Below are 19703 nucleotides of genomic sequence, written 5' to 3'. Positions count from 1 at the left end.
GTCAGTACGGCGTCAGTATTACATACACTTGAAGGTTGGTCTTTTTTTGCCGTCTGGAAAACGGATTGTGTGTTGCTGGAGTTTTCCAACTCCTAACCACAGAGTTAGACCACCCGGTAGACTTGAAGACAGCGTTGTCATAATGAACTGTAACAACAATGTAGGAATTCTCCTTCTCATTTAAAACCTTTTCCTATAGTCTTACATAGTCAATGCTTCACTGGGAACGGGCGTGTTCTTAGCCCTGCATGAGTCCTTGAGGAGAATTAAGTGTGTGGTGAATGATGTGACAACCATGATGATGATGACATGGATCCAAAATGGCCGCCCGGTGACCATTTTGACCCATGCTCTTTGACCACCAGGGGCTGCGACCAGGAAGCCTGACGCGGTGGAGCCGGAGAAGCAGACGGACCACACGGTGAAGATCGCCGGGGTCATCGCTGGTATCCTCCTCTTCGTCATAATCTTCCTCGGCGTGGTGCTGGTCATGAAGAAAAGGTCAGAGACTACTCTCTTATTGAACTGTCGTTCTACTCACACCTGTAGTGTACTGATGCAGCCACTAAAAATACAATTTCCACGATCTGTGTGCAATATGTGTACAGACAATTTGTGTGTGCAATTAGTGTATAACTTCTTAGTCCCTTCAATTGTATACTATGTGTCACTGTCTACATTAGAGCCCTTTGTCAACACATCAAGAGCTACTGTATTGAAAGAAGGCTTGAATGTTTCCATGCTCCCTGAGGTCCAGCGTTACACTGATACAGTAGATTAGCAGGAGACTTGTGTGCATGGTGTAATTACATGAAAGGCCAAATCAAATTAATTCCCTCTGATTGTCCCTTCACCTTCAAAACCCCCTGCATCGTCAACGTCAAGGCTAAATAATTGATTGGATGACACTGATAAGCACCTTTAAAATGTTTAATGGCACTGCTATACGGTATGCATTAAAATATTCATATTCCCCCTTCCCTCACTCCACGCCATACGCCCCTCCCCTCCTCCCTCCTTGCCATACCCCCCTCCAAATGCCACTGTATTAATGACCTCGGCAATGGGAATAGGAAAATATTTCAGAGGCTTATCTTGTGGCGGGAAAAACTAGCAAAGATAAGAGGGAAAAATGTATGAAAGCACTTTATTTTTTTAAGAGCCAGAGATGCCTGCGGCTGTGTAGCTGCAGGCTAGTTTACATTAGCCCTAGTCCAATGCCAGAAGGAAGGAGGGAGGGAGGGAGGGAGAGGCGGAGGGAGGGAGGGAGAGTGTGGGAGGAGGGAGGGAGGGAGAGGGAGGGAGGGAGGCAGGGTGAGAGTGTGGGAGGGAGGGAGCGAGAGAGGGTGTAGGAGAAAGAGAGAGAGGGAGGGGGAGAGAGGGAGGGAGACATAGGGAGGGAGAGGGAGACAGAGGGAGAGAGAGTGTGGGAGAGGAAGGGAGAGAGTGTGAGGGAAAAGGGGGAGGGAGGGAGGGTGAGAGAGTGTGGGAGAGGAAGGGAGAGAGTGTGAGGGAAAAGGGGGAGGGAGGGTGAGAGAGTGTGAGGGGGAGGGAGAGAGAGAGAGAGAGAGAGGGAGAGGCAGGGAGGGTGAGAGAGAGAGAGGGGGTGAGAGATGGAGGGAGAGGGAGAGGGAGGGAGCGAGGGAGAGGGAGAGGGAGGGAGCGAGGCGGAGGGAGGGAGAGAGATGAGGAAAGATGAGGAGAGGGAGGGGGGAGGATGGATTAGGAGAGGGAGGAAGGGAGGGGGAAAGATGAGGAGAGGGAGGGAGGGGGAAAGATGAGGAGAGGGAGGGAGAGAGGGAGAGGGAAAGATGAGGAGAGGGAGTGTGTGCTTCAGAGCAGCCCCAGGAACTATTGCTGAGCAAACAGCCAAACTGGCTCCACACACACTGGTGTAGGGCAATGGAGTTTAGGCAGATTTCTCTGGGGTGTGTGCTTGGGGATGTGCTCTACCCTGCAGTCAGTATTTAGGGGTGGGGGGGGTACAGGATGTTCCCCAATGCTGGATGGGGGGCCATTTTGGAACCCCTGGTCTAAAGGATAGAAAATAAAAGACATACTGTTTGGTTGTCAGTATAGCTATTGTTCTGTATTTCAATCCAATTACTATTCATTCAATTCATGATGACCTAGGCATGTTTTATTAACTGTTTTTTTATTTCAGCTATTCTAATGGTGAATCAGGGCCCAAACCACATCAGCAGTGTCTTTGATGGTCACATAGTGTATGTTAAAGAAAAAGTAGAGGCTTGTGTCTCAGAGTAATAACTAGTTGTTATATTACACACTGTTTGTTATTACTGCCCAATGTTCTAGTGTATTGTTCTTTCTTGTGTGTGTGAAAAAGGAGAGGAATAGGTTTATGAATATTAAAGCTACTGCTGTTGTACGAACATGTTATCCCAGCCAGTTTCTGATAAACTTGCTCTCTAACACAGCTCCAATGAGCTTCCTCCTCTGTCCTCTTCCTGCACTCTCCCACTCTCAAATAACACTACAGCCCACCTATCCTCTCAATAACAAACAGCCTATCACCTTCACTAAGATGCAGGTTGGCCTTTATTGTTATGAATTACATTTACATTTACGTCATTTAGCAGATGCTCTTATCCAGAGCAACTTACAGTTAGTGAGTGCATACATTATTATAATTATTTCATTTTTTTATACTGGCCCCCCGTGGGAATCGAACCCACAACCCTGGCGCTGCAAACGCCATGCTCTACCAACTGAGCTACATCCCTGCCGGCCATTCCCTCCCCTACCCTGGACGACGCTGGGCCAATTGTGCGCTGCCCCATGGGTCTCCCGGTCGCGGCCGGCTACGACAGAGCCTGGATTCGAACCAGGATCTCTAGTGGCACAGCTAGCACTGCGATGCAGTGCCTTAGACCACTGCATCGCAGTGGTCCTGGAGGCAGCACTGCAGAATGGTCACTAGCTGGCACAGCCACAATGTCATAAAATATGATTCTAAGCCTAACCTTAACCATACTGCTAACCCTAATGCCTAACCCTAACTTAAATTAAGACCAAAAAGTGAATATTTGTTTTCTTAAATGTTTACGATATAGCCAATTTTGACTTTGCAGCTGGCCCATCTAGCGGAAATCGCTCAGTTCTGCTCCAGGGCAAGATTCATGACAATAAATGTCAACCTGGGGCCAGTATGAAAAACTGTAAGTCGCTCTGGATAAGAGCGTCTGCTAAATGACTAAAATGTAAATGTAAATGTAAGGCACTACGTTACCCACATTTATCTCCCGTAACACCTGCCCACCTGACCTGCCAATCAACAGGTCACTCTTCCCCCTCACTGTAACTGAATGTTGTAGCTCTGTGGGACCCTCACCCTCTACCCCTCCACGCATGACATTGTCCCCCCAAGCAACCACCAAGCAACCACCTTGCCCTCAGTCGTACTTGTAAAAAACGTCACTTTATGCCACCATATTGTTTTTTTTTTTGTTTCATTTCTATATATTTTTCTCCAGTACATTAATATTTTTACTTTTCCTTTCCTTCCATTCCATTTCCCCTCCCGTCCCCCACCACTGCTTATATCCTACCACCACCCCACTGGGCAGAAGAACCTATCACTCCTACACTTACTACCTGTAAGTAACCCACTTTGTGACTGAAAACGCTTAGTGCCATGCTTTCTCGATCTGCGACCACCGCCTTGATTTACCATGCATGAAACCTCTTGGTGACTTTCCTTCCTCTCCTTTCAAACTGCCAGCCAGGGCTTAATTGGGATGTCTAACATTGGCTAGCAGTTAACGGGCTAGCAGCTAACGGCTAGCAGCTAACGTAAGCTAATGGCTAATCTACTCACCTCAAGGTCTAATTTGAAGTCCAATTGGCAATATCAAAGTGGAATTGCAAATATTTTGACAAGAGTAGATCATTTATATATAATGGATAACATTTTTAACATATAATTGATCTAAATTAATTGAAAAACGGACACTCAAATTAGACAAAATGCTTTGGTCTAAATTGTGACGACGTTTCCAGCCAATGCTGTAGTTTGAAAGGGGACCTTGATCAGTCACTATTATTATAAACCAGTTAGAAAACCTATAGACATACTATATTTGTCCATAAATGTAAAAAGGAGAACTCAGTTTTCTCCTTGCATTGTGCTTTCTAGAGTATTTTGTGCTTTATTGACTAAGAGAAAATGGTGTTCTCTGTAACCCAATTAGCATTGCTCCATTGGAATGACCAACTAACCCAGGCCGTCCCATTTCAGAATAGCTGTGCGGGCATGAGACAATGAGAGGGGGTCAGTTTTGTGTCCGACTCGCCTCTTGGCCTAACCCTGTCCCAGAATCCACCTCAACATGTCAACTCCCATGATTCTCTCTGTCCGTGGTCATTCCAGCGCTGCTCATTTTTCATTTTTTTCTTCCATGTTTTAGATCAGTTGTTTTTGCATGGCCCTGTTGACAGCATGTGAATTCCTCATCTGTACCCTGGTACAATGGTGCTAAAAGCCTACTGTGATGGTGACGACAGCTCTGAGTATGATGCTATGTGCTCTGTGTGTGGTGGCAAAGGAGCAAAGAAGAGCTGTAGCCAGCATTGTGTATTACAGCTATGCATTTTTAAACCATATATACTTTCTACAACAGGTTTGTCAAAACAAGCATTGTGATTGGTTGAGATGCGTTCTAAGCCATGCGTTTTAAGCCGGGTCAACTGTGTCAGTTGGTTTGCTATTTAACTCTGTTGATTGTTCAGTTGATTTGCTTTGATTGAAAACACGCAATCAATCAACAAAATATGTGCATCCGTAAATACATTTTTATTTGAGAGACAAAAACGATGTCATTCATGAAGGAATGTGAGCTGGCTTCAGTGTGTACCTGCTTGTTTTCAGTAGCGGGGTGAGCAGCTCAGAGGAGAAGACCCCCCTGGCTAGGATTTGAATAAGACTCTGCTAAATGTCCATAGCGGGAGAACACATACAGTTGAAGTCGGAGGTTTACATACACTTAGGTTGGAGTAATTAAAACTTGTTTTTCAACCACTCCACAAATGTCTTGTTAACAAACTATAGTTTTGGCAAGTCGGTTAGGACATCTACTTTGTGCATGACACAAGTAATTTTACCAACAATTGTTTACAGACAGATTATTTTACTTATAATTCACTGTATCACAATTCCAGTGTGTCAGAAGTTTACATACACTAAGTTGATGGTGCCTTTAAACAGCTTAGAAAATTCCAGAAAATGATGTCATGGCTTTAGAAGCATCTGATTGACATCATTTGAGTCAATTGGAGGTGTACCTGTGGGTGTATTTTAAGGCCTACCTTCAAACTCAGTGCCTCTTTGCTTGACATCATGGGGAAATCAAAAGAAATCAGCCAAGACCTCAGAAAAACAATTGTAGACCTCCACCAGTCTGGTTCATCATTGGGAGCAATTTCCAAATGCCTGAAGGTACCACGTTCATCTGTACAAACAATAGTACGCAAGTATAAACACCATGGGACCATGCAGTCGTCATACTGCTCAGGAAGGAGACGTGTTCTGTCTCCTAAAGATGAACGTACTTTGGTGCAAAAAGTGCAAATCAATCCCAGAACAACAGCAAAGGACCTTGTGAAGATGCTGGAGGAAACAGGTACAAAAGTGTATATATCCACAGTAAAACGAGTCCTATATCTACATAACCTGAAAGGCCGCTCAGCAAGGAAGAAGCCACTGCTCCAAAACTGCCATAAAAAAGCCAGACTACGGTTTGCAACTGCACATTGGGACAAATATCGTACACAAAAATAGAACTGTTTGGCCATAATGACCATTGTTATGTTTGGAGGAAAAAGGGGGACTTGCAAGCCGGAGAGCACCATCCCAACCGTGAAGCACGGGGGTGGCAGCATCATGCTGTGGGGGTGCTTTGCTGCAAGAGGGACTGGTGCACTTCACAAAATAGATGGCATCATGAGGAAGGAAAATGTATGTGGATATATTGAAGTAACATCTCAAGACATCAGTGAGGAAGTTAAAGCTTGGTCGCAAATGGGTCTTCCTAATGGACAATGACCCCAAGTATACTTCCAAAGTTGTGGCAAAATGGCCTAAGGACAACAAAGTCAAGGTATTGGAGTGGCCATCACAAAGCCCTGACCTCAATCCTATAGAACATTTGTGGGCAGAACTGAAAAAGCGTATGCGAGCAAGGAGGCCTACAAACCTGACTCAGTTACACCTGCTCTGTCAGGAGGAATGGGCCAAAATTCACCCAACTTATTGTGGGAAGCTTGTGGAAGGCTACCCAAAACGTTTGACCCAAGTTAAACAATTTAAAGGCAATGCTACCAAATACTAATTGAGTGTATGTACACTTCTGACCCTCTGGGAATGTGATGAAAGAAATAAAAGCTGAAATAAATAATTCTCTCTACTATTATTCTGACATTTCACATTCTTAAAATAAAGTGGTGATCCTAACTGACCTAAGACATGGAATTTTTACTAGGATTAAATGTCAGAAATTGTGAAAAACTGAGTTTAAATGTATTTGGCTAAGGTGTATGTAAACATCCGACTTCAACTGTACATCCCAGATATGAGGTCATGTTATCTGTTTATATTGTAGTTTATATCCCCCCTCCCTCTGTATTTGGAGCTTCTTGCTTGGATTTCCAAAGGAGTTTTTTTCTTGGTGACTTCCAGAAAAATGCTGTTTGGTTTGTTATGCCTAGTTAAGTGTCCCATAGAGGCAAGAGCGGGATTTTTAAAGTGGGAGATGTGGTGCTCTGTGTCTTTTGTGTCTTCCAGCTTTTCTCTTTCTCCTTTCTCTCCCTCGTATTCTCTGTTCCTCCCCCTATCTATTTCTCTCCCTCTATCTGGTTCCCTAGGTTCCTCTCACGCTCTTCCCCTCTCTCTCCTTCTTCCTCACTCTTCCCCCCCCCTCTCTCTCTCTTGCCGTTTAAGGAGGAGTAATATGGTAAACGGTGTGAGATTATGCCGCTCAGTTCACGTCAGGGCCACCGAGCCAAGCTCATTTTTAACAGCGTCTCAGATTGAGCAGTCTCACACACCCGGCGTTCTAATGAAATATTGAATGCGGTTTGCCTTTGATCTGACGCGCCATGTGCCAATTACAGCGGAGAGGGCAGAACAGGTGGAGGCAGGGAAGAGAAGAAGAGGTCTCTTGGGAGAGATGGATGGAGACAATTGACCGTTACCTACTTAAACCCTCCTCCTTTCCTGTATCTGTACAGGATATAAAGCTGTACTTCATTTTATACTCGCTAACTCCAAAGGTAGGCCAAGGTCTGTCCAGTTTTTAAATTAGCGTTACGAATGGTCCATTGCTCCATTGGGATACATTGAAGTGGAACAGATCAGGCAGTAAGTGGTACAGTCTATGATCCTGTGTTCAAATGGACTGCTATGAGGTATAAGTGTTGTATTGGATTGGGTAAGAGCTATATTGTAAAGAGCACTACGCTCCTATAGCCTGAAGGCCTCTCAAGTTCCACATCCCAGCTGAGCTAAATGCTGAGCCTAGGCCGCTGCGTCCCAAATGACACCCTATTCCCTATATAGTGCACTAAAGTAGTGCACTAAATATGTGACTAGGGTAGCATTTGGGATACATCCTGGCTGTGTGAAGGATGCAGAACCGCCAATATCCTTACATTATTACCCATGACGCCTTTTTCTGAAGGCGAGGTAAAACAGCTTAAAACATCTTGATAAAACAAGAGAGGAATAACTGCCTGGGATGAGGGATGAGCTGAGCGGGACGCTTCCTCTCCATCTTCCCTCCCCGGCGCGCTTCCTCTCCATCTTCCCTCCCAAGCGCCTTTACTAAGAGACAGAATGTGCGAGCGCTTCCAAGGGAACCCAGAGAGACGGGGCCCATTTAACTGTGAGCTTTCAGCAGCCAAATGGGGCCCGGCCCGGCACGTGAAAAAACCTTAATTAAATCCTTCAAGGAAGGGTTCACGCAGAAAAAGAATCAAATTAATTGCAACAAGGGTTGCGCATTTGTCTGGGCACTGTCATTCCGAAGAAGAGCAGGGAAGTTAGAGAAAGGAGGAGGCGGTGGTAGAAGAGGGGAGACGAGAAGACCATTTCGCCCATCTGTTGGGGGACTGGTAAGTCCTTTAACTCCCTTTGTCATTAGGGTGACAGGTCATTCCTGAGCTGCCTTCTGATCTGGCACCCCTGTTCTCACCCCCTTCCTGTGTCACTGCCACAAGATGAACTAGGGTTGTATTCATTAAACACCAAATGGAAGAAAAGAGATTGAAACAGGGGACTACCTGGACGTTTCCAATAAAAAAAAAAAATCCATTTTGTATTCTGTTGTTAAATGAACACGACTCTGGCTGGAAATGAGACGCCACACTCTCCCCTAAAACGCTACTATTCCACTTTTTCCTCTTTGTGCTTTGCTGAGCCTCAAACACCTTGTTGGGTGGTGTTCGGCGTAATTAAAAGGAGGAGAGGTGAACGTGGTAAAGCCCAGAGGGGGAATTTACAGGATGCTAGCCTAAAGTTAGCCGTTAGCGCCCAGCCTGCCGCTCTAAATGGATTCAGCCCGCGCCGCAATAGAGCCGTCCTATCTGATGCTCGTTACATGAGAGGTGGCTGCACTTACACGCCGCTGCCCTATAAAGGTATCACGCACACACGCATGTACACACCTAGCCCTGTTTGTGTGCTAATGGCCGGCGTACACACACACTGTTTTTATCTCGCCACAGTTTACATTCGCGTCACCCTGAGATACGTTAATGGCACTCTCCTGCTTCTCATTCGATTAGCATACATAACCCCTAAAGTGCAGGTGTCTCATGAACGGCGTGGTAAGTAGTGTTGCCAAACCTCGTAAGCAGCCCATTGGAGTGTGTAATGTGATTATAGCATAGCATCTAAGTACTGTTTTGTGTTCAGGAAGTCCCTAAAGGTTCTCAATAAAACCTTCCCCTGTTATATGATCTGTTTAGGGTAACAACTGGAGTTAGACGGTTAGATGGAAAACAGACGATTCCAGTTGTTTGCCTGTAAATGCCATTGTTTTTCCACAGTCTTAATGAAATGGGTGAATGGCTACTGTTTACAGTTCGATGGTATCAGCAGCCATTTATTACACCCAACCGACGACACCCAGTGTATCTCTGCCATTGTATCGGGGGTCGTTCAGTTGGGTCGTTGTGGAGCACGCATTTGTGTCGCGGGTCCGAGACTAGTGAAAGGCCGATGTCATACAGGGGGCTCGTTCTCTTGGGAATAAATGTGCCCCAACACTGGTGACCCTCGGGGTTTAAACGCTGGTAAAAGGTGTCGTGGGAGATTGTGCGATTTCTAAGAGCACCCGGTCTTAATTCAGCTCTGCCTCCAGAGTCAATTCAGACTAGATTCATTTGGTTTGGGAGCAAACCTTACTCTTCTCTTTGTGTCGCTGACCTGATCAGGGGTGTTACTGGATCAGCCTTTTGTCTGATGCCGCCATTGTAAGCGGCGGTCAAAGTGCAGATCCAAGTACAAGGAAGAAATTACTGATCACGCCACGAATATAAACACTTTGATTTGGCGACTACATTTCTATTAACATTGTGTGTTAGGCTAACGTAGGGGGAGAGCTGGCCATTCAATTAGGTGTTTTCATTTCTCTCTCTTTCTCACTCTCTCTCTCATTTTTTTGGGTTGTCGTGTTTTTCCCCGGTATCTCTGAAAACGGTTTATTGTTTTTTGTTGATTTTCAGCTAGGCAATTACTGTAGCGACACTGTAAATTACAAGTTCTCTTTCTCTCCAATCTTCCAGGCTTTGTGTTCCTTCTCAGTAACCTTGGTTTTCCAGTTGGTTGAATGGAATTAATAGAAAAACATGTCTTATAGCTGAATTATATCTCATATACTATTCATGTTACACTGTAGCAAGTGTCCAATCACATCTATTTTGAGGAATTATAGTTTTTTTCTATTTTCTTGTGGTAGTACATTTCCAGTTATTAATTTTGTATTGTGAGAAGAGACATTTAATTTTCCATCAATGACATGACATGACATACTGTAAATAAAAGGGTTGCTTAACATGTAGCTATCTGTAACAAGGAAACATATTCTACATATCTGTCTAGATAGATATGAACACATCCATCAAAACAGACTTGATGGAACCAACCATGTTTTATGGAACCAACCATGCTTTATGGAATGGGTGTAAGCAGCTTGAAATATTAAAGAGTAACGTGCCATGATTCTACATGAAGGAAAGGCAAAGAGTTCCATCTTCAGAGTCCCTGGTCGAACATCATTAGGTTTAATGGTATGTTTTGTTTTTCAGTGACTTGTGGTACAATAGAATGTACACAAATATTGCTGATAATAACGTGCTAGAGCAGCCTGTTATTTAGACTGTTGGATTGAGCCCTAGGGTGTCAACAGCTAACCCCCACGCCAGCCTGGCTGTTTATACAATGAACTCCACTATCTGGCTCTTATGTCTATGTATGATTTGTTTTGAATGTAGCCTAGATTTCTTGTCATGGTTCGACAGCTTCTCCACATGGTTGAATTAATTAGCCTTCACCGAGGTACACTAGCTAGCCAGTGAGGAAGATGGCTAGCCTCGTCTCAGTCTCCGTCTCTCTCTATGTGTGTACAGCTGTTGTGGAGGCTTCCTCCCAGCATCACCTGCAACACTGTCATTAAACTGTTTGAGTGGAATGGCTTAGTATTTCCCCTCTCCCTCCCCTTACGCACCAACTGATCACAGAAACCATCAGGCAGACTTGCTGTTTTTTATTCATCTATAAAGACCAATTAAAATCGCAAATGGAGCTGTCTCAGTCAAAGCCTTTATAGGTCAAAGTTATGGGTATGGGCTGTGTGTTTTTGGCTTTTATTTTCTGGTATCGGAGAGAATGTGGAGGATTCACTGTGGTCAGGAATGCTCCAGTTCCTTTAGAAAATGTGCGTTCTTGCAGTGCATAAGGAATGAGGTTTTGATTTTGATAGCCACACAAATCAGGATGTGTGTTGATGTTTTTGTTGCCCAGTAGAACATGTGTAATATTGAGAAATAAGGACCCCAACTGTAAGCTCGGTGTGAAACCCAGGGTGCTGTTAATGTTCATTTTCAGCAGAGTTGAGGTCATGTGCTCTTCTTTCTTCTCTCCATCCCTCCATCCTTACATCAAACTGTGACAGATGAGATATTTTTCAGTGAACCCGCTCTTCTTTGAGGTGATGCCACTCTCTCCCTCTCTCTTTCACTCTCTCTCTATCTCTCTCCCTTTCTCTCTGCGCTGGCTGACAGCTCGTCAGTAGCCCCAAGGCTCTCATTCCGATGCGCTTCCTACATGATCAGCCATACATACAAATACATGTGTTTATCCCTGGAGAATCTAGAACAGCTCCGCTCTGTTTTACCACAGGGTTTCATTAGCTATGTCAAATGTAGACGACCGTCCGCAATGATTAAAACCGTTACATGTTGATAGTCATAGTCATATGTAAAACATATTTATGCTTGTTTGGCAATGTGCATCTATGAAAGATTAATTCCTCAACTGAATAAAGAGGAAATGAACTGCGTTATTGTTTAATGTTAAAGACATGGCAGCTTATTGTAATGGAGTGATGTATTGTAATATGGTGAATTATACGGACTTGTTAAGCCATTTTATGAGTATAAAAAGCTTGTTGAACAATTATATCATTCTATGAGTATAAAACGCTTGTTGAACAATTATATCATTCTATTTATTCTTTATGTGGCACTTGTAAGCCTTTTTTTTCTCAAGAGAAGAACATGTTTTTCAAATGTCATTAAATCCGCTTGATATCCACGTTGTTGCAACATACCTGCTGCACTCCTCTCTCTACCCGTTGCTAGGTTATAGCGACAGAAAGGAGAATACAGCTTTGTGAAAGGGGTGATATTGTAACGAGAGACTATACAGTGCCTTCAGAGTATTCACACCCTTTGACTTTTTCCACATTTTGTTACAGCCTGAATTTAAAATGGATTACATTGAGATTTTGTGTCACTGGCATACACACAATTCCTCATAATGTCAAAGTGGAATTATGTTTTTCGAAATGTTTACAAATTATTTAAAGATGAAAAGCTGAAATGTCCTTAGTCAATAACTATTCAACCCCTCTGTTATGGCAAGCCGAAATAAGTTCAGGAGTAAAAATTTGCTTAACAAGTCATATAATAATTTGCATGGACTCACTCGGTGTGCAATAATTGTGTTTAACATGATTTTTTAAATGACTACCTCATCTCTGTACCCCACACATACAGTTATCTGTAAGGTCCCTCAGTCAAGCATTGAATTTCAAACACAGATTCAACCACAAAGACCAGTGAGGTTTCCAATGGGGCAAATACAACACATTACTGAGTACCACTCTCCATATTTTCAAGCATAGTGGTGGCTGCATCATGTTATGGGTATGCTTGTGATCGTTAAGGACTGGGGAGTTTTTCAGGATAAAAAATAAATGGAATGGAGCTATGCACAGGCAAAATCCTATCGGAAAACCTGGTTCAGTCTGTTTTCCACCAGACACTGGGAGATGAAATCACCTTTCAGCAGGACAATAACCTAAAAAACAAGTCCAAATCTACACTGGAGTTGCTTACCAAGAAGATGGTGAATGTTCCTGAGTGGCAGAGTTACAGTTTTGACTTAATCTGCTTGAAAGTCTATGGCAAGACCTGAAAATTGTTGTTTAGCAATGATCAACAACCAATTTGACAGACATGAATAATAAAAATGATATTGGGCAAATGTTGCACAATCCTGGTGTGGAAAGCTCTTAGAGACTTACCCAGAAAGATTCACAGCTGTAATTGCGGCCAAAGGTAATTCTAACATATATTGACAAATGGGGTTGAATCTAATGAAGATATATTAGTGTTCATTTTCCTCTTATTTTTTTTATTTCTTTTTACACATTTTTCTTAAACTTTAAGTATTTTCTGTAGGTTGTTGACAAAAAATGACAAATCAATTTTAATCCCACTTTGTAACACAACAAAATGTGAAAAAAAGTTAAGGGGTGTGAATAATTTCTGAAGGCACTGTAGCTATCTCTAATCAAAGGCTACTAATTTATATGAAAGGATATATTTCCAAGTACCACCGCTTTTCTTCACTCCCAGTCGCTGTCATTCTTTAATGATATTATGAATCCCTGATAAGAGCCTTCAGTGGACGTTAACCTCACAGGTCATACACAGCTCCGTCTGTGGTTTTATGGCACTCTGATAATGGAGAGACATTACAGACCATCTCCAGCAGGCCTCTGTCCCTGTGTCCATCCACAGCCATTGCCGCGGGCCCCACCGCTGAAGTTCCAGAGCCCCCACTGCCAAACATTAAGATTTATCTCAGCAAAACGTCAACTAGAGTGGGTTTTATTCAGTGGTCTCTCTGCCTGCTGCCTTGGACAGAATGCCTTGCTCCAGGGGAGGGTTCCTTTCTCCTCTGCCTCCCTATCCTGTGGCCTAGTGGCCGTCAGGGGCCATCAGTGACACCACCCAATCAGAGGGGCCAACACGGCAGGAGCTTTTACGCTTTTTATTTATCTGTTTGTGGGCAAGTGTTCTCTTTAACACTAGAACCACCATAGGCCAACGGCCACTAACGTTTGATTTACTAAAAAAATTGACCCCCCCCAAATTGTCCTGCTCCTTTTCTGACATTTCCTAAATGTTTGTATTTTACATTGCTCACTTGTCAGAATCACAAACAGAAAATAGCCTTTTTACTTTTTTTTTTTTACACCTATTCCCAACTTAACCGGCCACGACAATGCACTGTAAGACGTTGGTACCCAGCCAGGCACTAATGCGTCTCTCTCTCCTCACTGAATGAATTACAAATGGATGAATGGGCGATAACTGTGCTTGTTACTTCACTATTTAATTTTAAATGAGGCCTAACTGAATGATGAAGGTGAAAGGTTAATTTAATTTAGAATGACAGTAGTGTAATGATGAGTGTGTTATGCCTATTTATCAGCTTTGGCGCTCATGTTTATAGCAAATAATTTGACCGCAAGTTGATTATAATTTTATTTTACGTTCTACTTTCTAAAAATAAGCTGTTTTATTTACTATAACTCTATAATTAATCAAATCTATTGTAATGGTAACAAAAAAACATGCTACATGTTGCAGTAGGCCTTTAGAATAATGCAAAACATATCCTTGACTCTATCCAGGTTGATGAGCGAAGGGAAGCAAACGATGCCAGCCCCACTGAACGAATGGGCGATAACTGTGCACGTTACTTCACAATCTAATTTAAATGAGGCCTAACTGAATGATAAGGAGGGTGAAGAGGTTGATTTTAGTTTAGAACAACAATAGTGTAATGATGAGTTTGTTATGCCTATCATCATTGGGGCTCATGTTAATAATTTGACCGCGCGCCTTGCGGGTTGATACCAGTCTCTTGTGTTTTACTTTGTAAAAAGAAGCTGTTGCGGGACTGTTTTATTTACTATAATGCTAGTACTAATCACATTTATTGTAAGGGAAACAGTACAGTTGCAGTACACCTTTAGAATAATGCAAAACATATCCTTGACTCTATCAAAGTTGATGAGCAAGGGTGAACAAACGATGTCAGTCAGCCTGCACAGCCGGCCCTTCCAAACTACACCTAAACTATAACAAAACTAATTACACTTTTTATGAGTTAGACCAGATTAAATGGACTATTGTCTAATTGACAGTATTATTAGTTGTCAAGTTGTACATGAAGAGATGGATGCAGCTTGTAATAGACAGATGCAGGGAAAGGAGCATCACTTTATCAAATCCTCCTTCAGAGTCACATGCAGGTAAAACTTTTTGAGTTCTACATAGTATCAGAAAGAGCATATTCTGCAGTTTCTATGGCCCTTTTGTCAAATAACTCTCAAAATTCAAGAGGTGCAGCTCTATTACCAAATTTAACATTTTCCAAGAATATATGCACTGTCCATGCGTTCAGCACATGACCACTAGAGGCAGCATTGCTCTGGCTACTAAGCAGACTGGTAACATGCTGTAATAAACATCACATTCATTTTCTTATTTCAACAATGTTTCTTTAGACCTGCCAAAACAAAATTATAATGGACTTCTTTGTGATGGACTTGAACTAGTGGTTTGTCGTTTTTACTGATAGCCTAGACCAGGGATATTCAACTCTGACCCTACGAGGTCCGGAGCCTGCTGGTTTTCTGTTCTACCTGATAATTAATTGCACACACCTGGTGTCCCAGGTCTAAATCAGTCCCTGATTAGAGGGGAACAATGAAAAAACGCAGTGGAACTGGCTTCGAGGTCCAGAGTTGAGTTTGAGGGGCCTAGAGTAACATAAACTAATGAAAATGCTGTTATGTTCTTTGAAATAGTTTTTGGCTGGAAGTGTCCAAAATTGGCTTTAGGCCTACGCTTTTCACTAGGACTTTGTAGAATTATACAAAACATATCCTTGACTCTATCTAAACAAATAACTATTGTTGTTATATTTCTACATGGATATATTTCCATGAATATTTCTTAATGCATTTCATGCTTTACAGTAGTTTATGCACTATTTATCAAGCCTTGGTGCGGATGTTTGCACACGTTGCGGGTTGATATGTATCTAATGCATAATCTAAATGAGACGCCCGGAAACGTTCTCAACATTCTCTAGCAGCTGAAAGGTTCTAGTGTTAAAAGCCTACATTCTCTAGCGGCTGAAAGGTTCTAGTGTTAAAAGCCTACATTCTCTAGCGGCTGAAAGGTTCTAGTGTTAAAAGCCTACATTCTCTAGCGGCTGAAAGGTTCTAGTGTTAAAAGCCTACATTCTCTAGCGGCTGAAAGGTTCTAGTGTTAAAAGCCTACATTCTCTAGCGGCTGAAAGGTTCTAGTGTTAAAAGCCTACATTCTCTAGCGGCTGAAAGGTTCTAGTGTTAAAAGCCTACATTCTCTAGCGGCTGAAAGGTTCTAGTGTTAAAAGCCTACATTCTCTAGCGGCTGAAAGGTTCTAGTGTTAAAAGCCTACATTCTCTAGCGGCTGAAAGGTTCTAGTGTTAAAAGCCTACATTCTCTAGCGGCTGAAAGGTTCTAGTGTTAAAAGCCTACATTCTCTAGCGGCTGAAAGGTTCTAGTGTTAAAAGCCTACATTCTCTAGCGGCTGAAAGGTTCTAGTGTTAAAAGCCTACATTCTCTAGCGGCTGAAAGGTTCTAGTGTTAAAAGCCTATAGTCTTTTTTTTTCTATTTGTTTTCTCTCGTCATCTGATTCAATTCAGGTTTTTCAGGTTAAACTTTAAACGGCTCCAAAAGGCTACGCTTATGCAAAGAACTGGAATAGAAAGGGATGAAATGAAAAATATCTAGCATAGCGTTGGAGAGAAACGCAGCAATTGGAGGAGTACGTGGGGAGTGTTGTGACCAGGCGGTGGCATTAGGTATGCATGTGGGTCATGGATGGGAACGAGCACTCGTGTAGCGATGGGGGGCAAGGGATGGTGGGATGGGGGAGAGGGGGGGGTAAACAACCATAGCTCATACTGTATCTCTTCACTCAGCACCTGCATCTCTCTCCCCATTCCCCTGCATCTCTCTCCCCATTCCCCCGCATCTCTCTCCCCTTTCCCCTGCATCTCTCTCCCCCCTTTCTCCTGCATCTCTCTCCCCGTTCACCCGCTTTTCATTTGTCCGTCTCTCTGGATTCATTCTGTTGATTCAGGTAGTTTATTTTTTTAAGTGTGCGTTTTAAAACGGGAGGCTATAATCCCCTTCATTTTTTTTCTAACTATTACACCAATGCGAAAACGTCTGTAGCCTACATATAGACAGTGCAAATCTTGTACACTAGACAACATTAGCATTTAGCGAGCAAGGCCTCTTCGCGATGCCACCTCTGCCTATGCAACTTCTGCATTGTACCACAGCAGGGTCTCTACCCACCTGTGTGTGTGTGCCAGCCTACTTTGCCAACCAACACGTCCATCAAAGGGAATCTCTCATGTGAAGCCGTGCGTTTCCCTCCCTCTCTGCCAGTGTCACTCATCACCCGGCCCCTTCAGCAGCGCAGCACGCTGCCGCTTCCTCTGTCGGGATTGATGACAGCCACACTGTCACAAAGTGGAGACAATCTGTCATTTGTCATCCCCCTCAGCGGCGGTGCCTCGCTGAGCCAAGATGGCTAGCATTCCTTCATTCTCTTGTTTTTAGTCCAAATCTTGACACCAGATCATTTTTTAGGGTTGGGCTGAAAGGTTCAGCCTGCGAGCGCTTAGCAGAACAAAATAAACTATTGTGGAACATCGTTAGTGGAACTTTTTTGTACTTTGAAGTGAGACCGTTCACTGGAAGCTCTTGGAGTACTTGTAAGTTTGGACAAAATCTTACTGCCCCCTCCCCTCCTATGTTCACCTGAACCTCTCAAAGTATTTCTTAACCTCCAACACTGTGCTCCTCTGGCGGAAGCAGGGGACCCATCGATCCAACACCTTGGGCAACACATCAGTCCCTCTCCCTGATTGGAGAGACTGTGAGGAGCACTTTCACATTTATTTTCAATTTCCGTTGCGCTCGCTCTCCACCGCCGCTCCCCGAGACAGATCGAGTCCTGACATTTGCAGGGAAATGGGCTGCGCCACCGCGCTTTGTCAAATCCCACAGCTGTTTGGGGAAGGGTTTCAATCGCCCGCTCTCCCAGGTGGGTACATGAAACACAGATCCTTTTAGAAAGGCGCCAAGCATCTCAAATGAAAAAGGAGATGGAAGCGTCTTTCCCCTATTTGCCAAAGTCCCCAAGCAAGAATTGGATTTGAACATAGGGACAGGGTTAGTGAAACTAAATGCCATTTTGCATTGCCTTGAGAAACTCAAGTTTTAAACTCCTTTATCTCAAGATGAGGAATGTACTTCGTTATTCCTGTCCAATCTGTCACTGCTGTTGGCACGGTAACACTATAGTCCCCTGACTCCATGCAGATGGGGAAACCTTGGGCTGTGAGTGTTTGTCACCTCCCAAGCATTCATGTTGTCTGGATTGCTCTATTCCACGTCATTAACTTTGCCACCCTCTGATTAGCGCTCTTTATTAAAAACTAAGAAAGAGAATGAGAAGAAATAAACAAGTAAATGAAGTCAACAAAAACACGCAAATTGCAGCAACTCGTGTTTTTTTCTCATTCTGCCTAATTAAACAAGCGTCGACTCCGCCACGGCCCTAATGTCAACCATTAAACACTAAGCTTCAATTACAGAGTAGGAGCAGTACTTAATATATCCCCAGGTAGCCATTGTTCACATTGCACCCTGCACTCCAAGACGGAAGCCATGCTAGAAACCCACCTTCCCTCTCCTCCAACCCCCATACTAAATCACCTATTACCCAGCGAGATGACAACGTGCATTAAATGTTGCTTTTCACGGCAAACCAATTTGGAGGAACAGTTAAAACTATTAGCTTCCTGTCGAGGGCCTCAAATAAATGTTTGGTGGCAGCGAGGAGTCAGGCACTTCCATACGGAGCGAGCCGGTTGCGAAATTGAATCCAAGCAGATTGATTTGGCGACGGTGGCGGGAGAGCTTCATTAACTCATAGCTGTCCATTAGCCACTAGTAATTCTCTCCGGCTTTTTAGGGATTGCATGCCGTCTAAGGGCTGAGCGGCTGTGTTTACCACAGTAAAGACAAAGGGAAAGACAATTATACCACCCCACGCTCCCCCCCACCTGCACCACCCCCCCAGGCAGGTAGAACACCACTAAGTGGAGGTTGAACACTCAAGCTGTTAACCGCCTTGAGAAAATCACATTCCGCCTCACCGAATTCTAAGAATCCTCTCTGCCACGACAAATAAGATGGGCCCATATAATAATCCTTCCCTTCACAAATGTTCCAATGTTTTCTCTCCTTTGTGTCGTTTTTTTTTCTTTGTCTGAGGCTGTTTTTTATCTCGCATCTAACCGGTGATCCATGAAGCGTTTGTGTGCTTGGGGTTTTGCCTCCAATTTAAAAGAAACTGTGTATGACTTGTCTCCCGCTCTGCAACATGAATGCACTAAATTGGCTCAATAGAGTCTGCGATAACCATCTCCCTCTGTAATTTCAAAAGGCTCTTCCCAGACACTTTAATTTGTTCCTTAAGTGCAGAGACGGAGAGAGGAGAGCGCGACCACTCGGTGACAAATCTCTGCCTCCCAGGCTCGCCTCGCAATTGAGACAAATGCAGATTTAGATGACGACAAGAGACAGTAAATTCCAAAGCTGGTTTTTGCAAAGTGCCACAGTGTCTCATATTTAGGCTCCCGCGGTTAAAGCGAGGGATATTGCACTCTTCTTCAGAGTGTTATTACTGTCAGGAATCCCTTTGTAGTAAATCAGATTATATTAAATGCAGATATAAATTTGCATTCACTTAAAATACCTTCTCGTTTAAGACACCAAACAGGCCCAATATTGTCTTGTCCGCTGAGTCTGTTTGCATCCAATTGGATTTTGTGGAAGTTATCTATGTCTGCTTAATTTTATAATAAATCTCTTGAATTATTACAATGAATTGGATGCTGAGACTTCTCGCTACTGTAGCAGAGTTAATAAATCTGATCTCTGCTGAATTGGCTCTCAAAGAGAAAGCACGATCACTAGGGCCTGTGGAGTTTACAGCCTTATTTACACTGAACAAAAATGTAAACGCACTGAGTTA

General features: G+C 43.4%; 1 protein-coding gene across 1 annotated transcript in view; it reads left to right on the top strand.

The window, feature by feature from the left end:
• Positions 1-19703, top strand: part of LOC311115697 (receptor-type tyrosine-protein phosphatase mu-like) — a gene marked incomplete at both ends in the record, with an annotated part of 70875 nt that overhangs the window by 40907 nt on the left and 10265 nt on the right. Inside the window, one exon of the mRNA XM_084190849.1 lies at positions 366-501. Within this exon, the coding sequence (XP_084046975.1) occupies positions 366-501 (136 nt within the window). The remainder of the gene's footprint in view (positions 1-365; positions 502-19703) is intronic.

The sequence above is a fragment of the Coregonus lavaretus genome (genome assembly GCF_964263955.1).
Source record: "Coregonus lavaretus genome assembly, contig: HAP1_SCAFFOLD_2290, whole genome shotgun sequence".
NCBI classification, from domain to species: domain Eukaryota; kingdom Metazoa; phylum Chordata; class Actinopteri; order Salmoniformes; family Salmonidae; genus Coregonus; species Coregonus lavaretus.
Note: the sequence above shows the minus strand (reverse complement) of the source record. Positions and strands in the feature narration are given on the sequence as shown.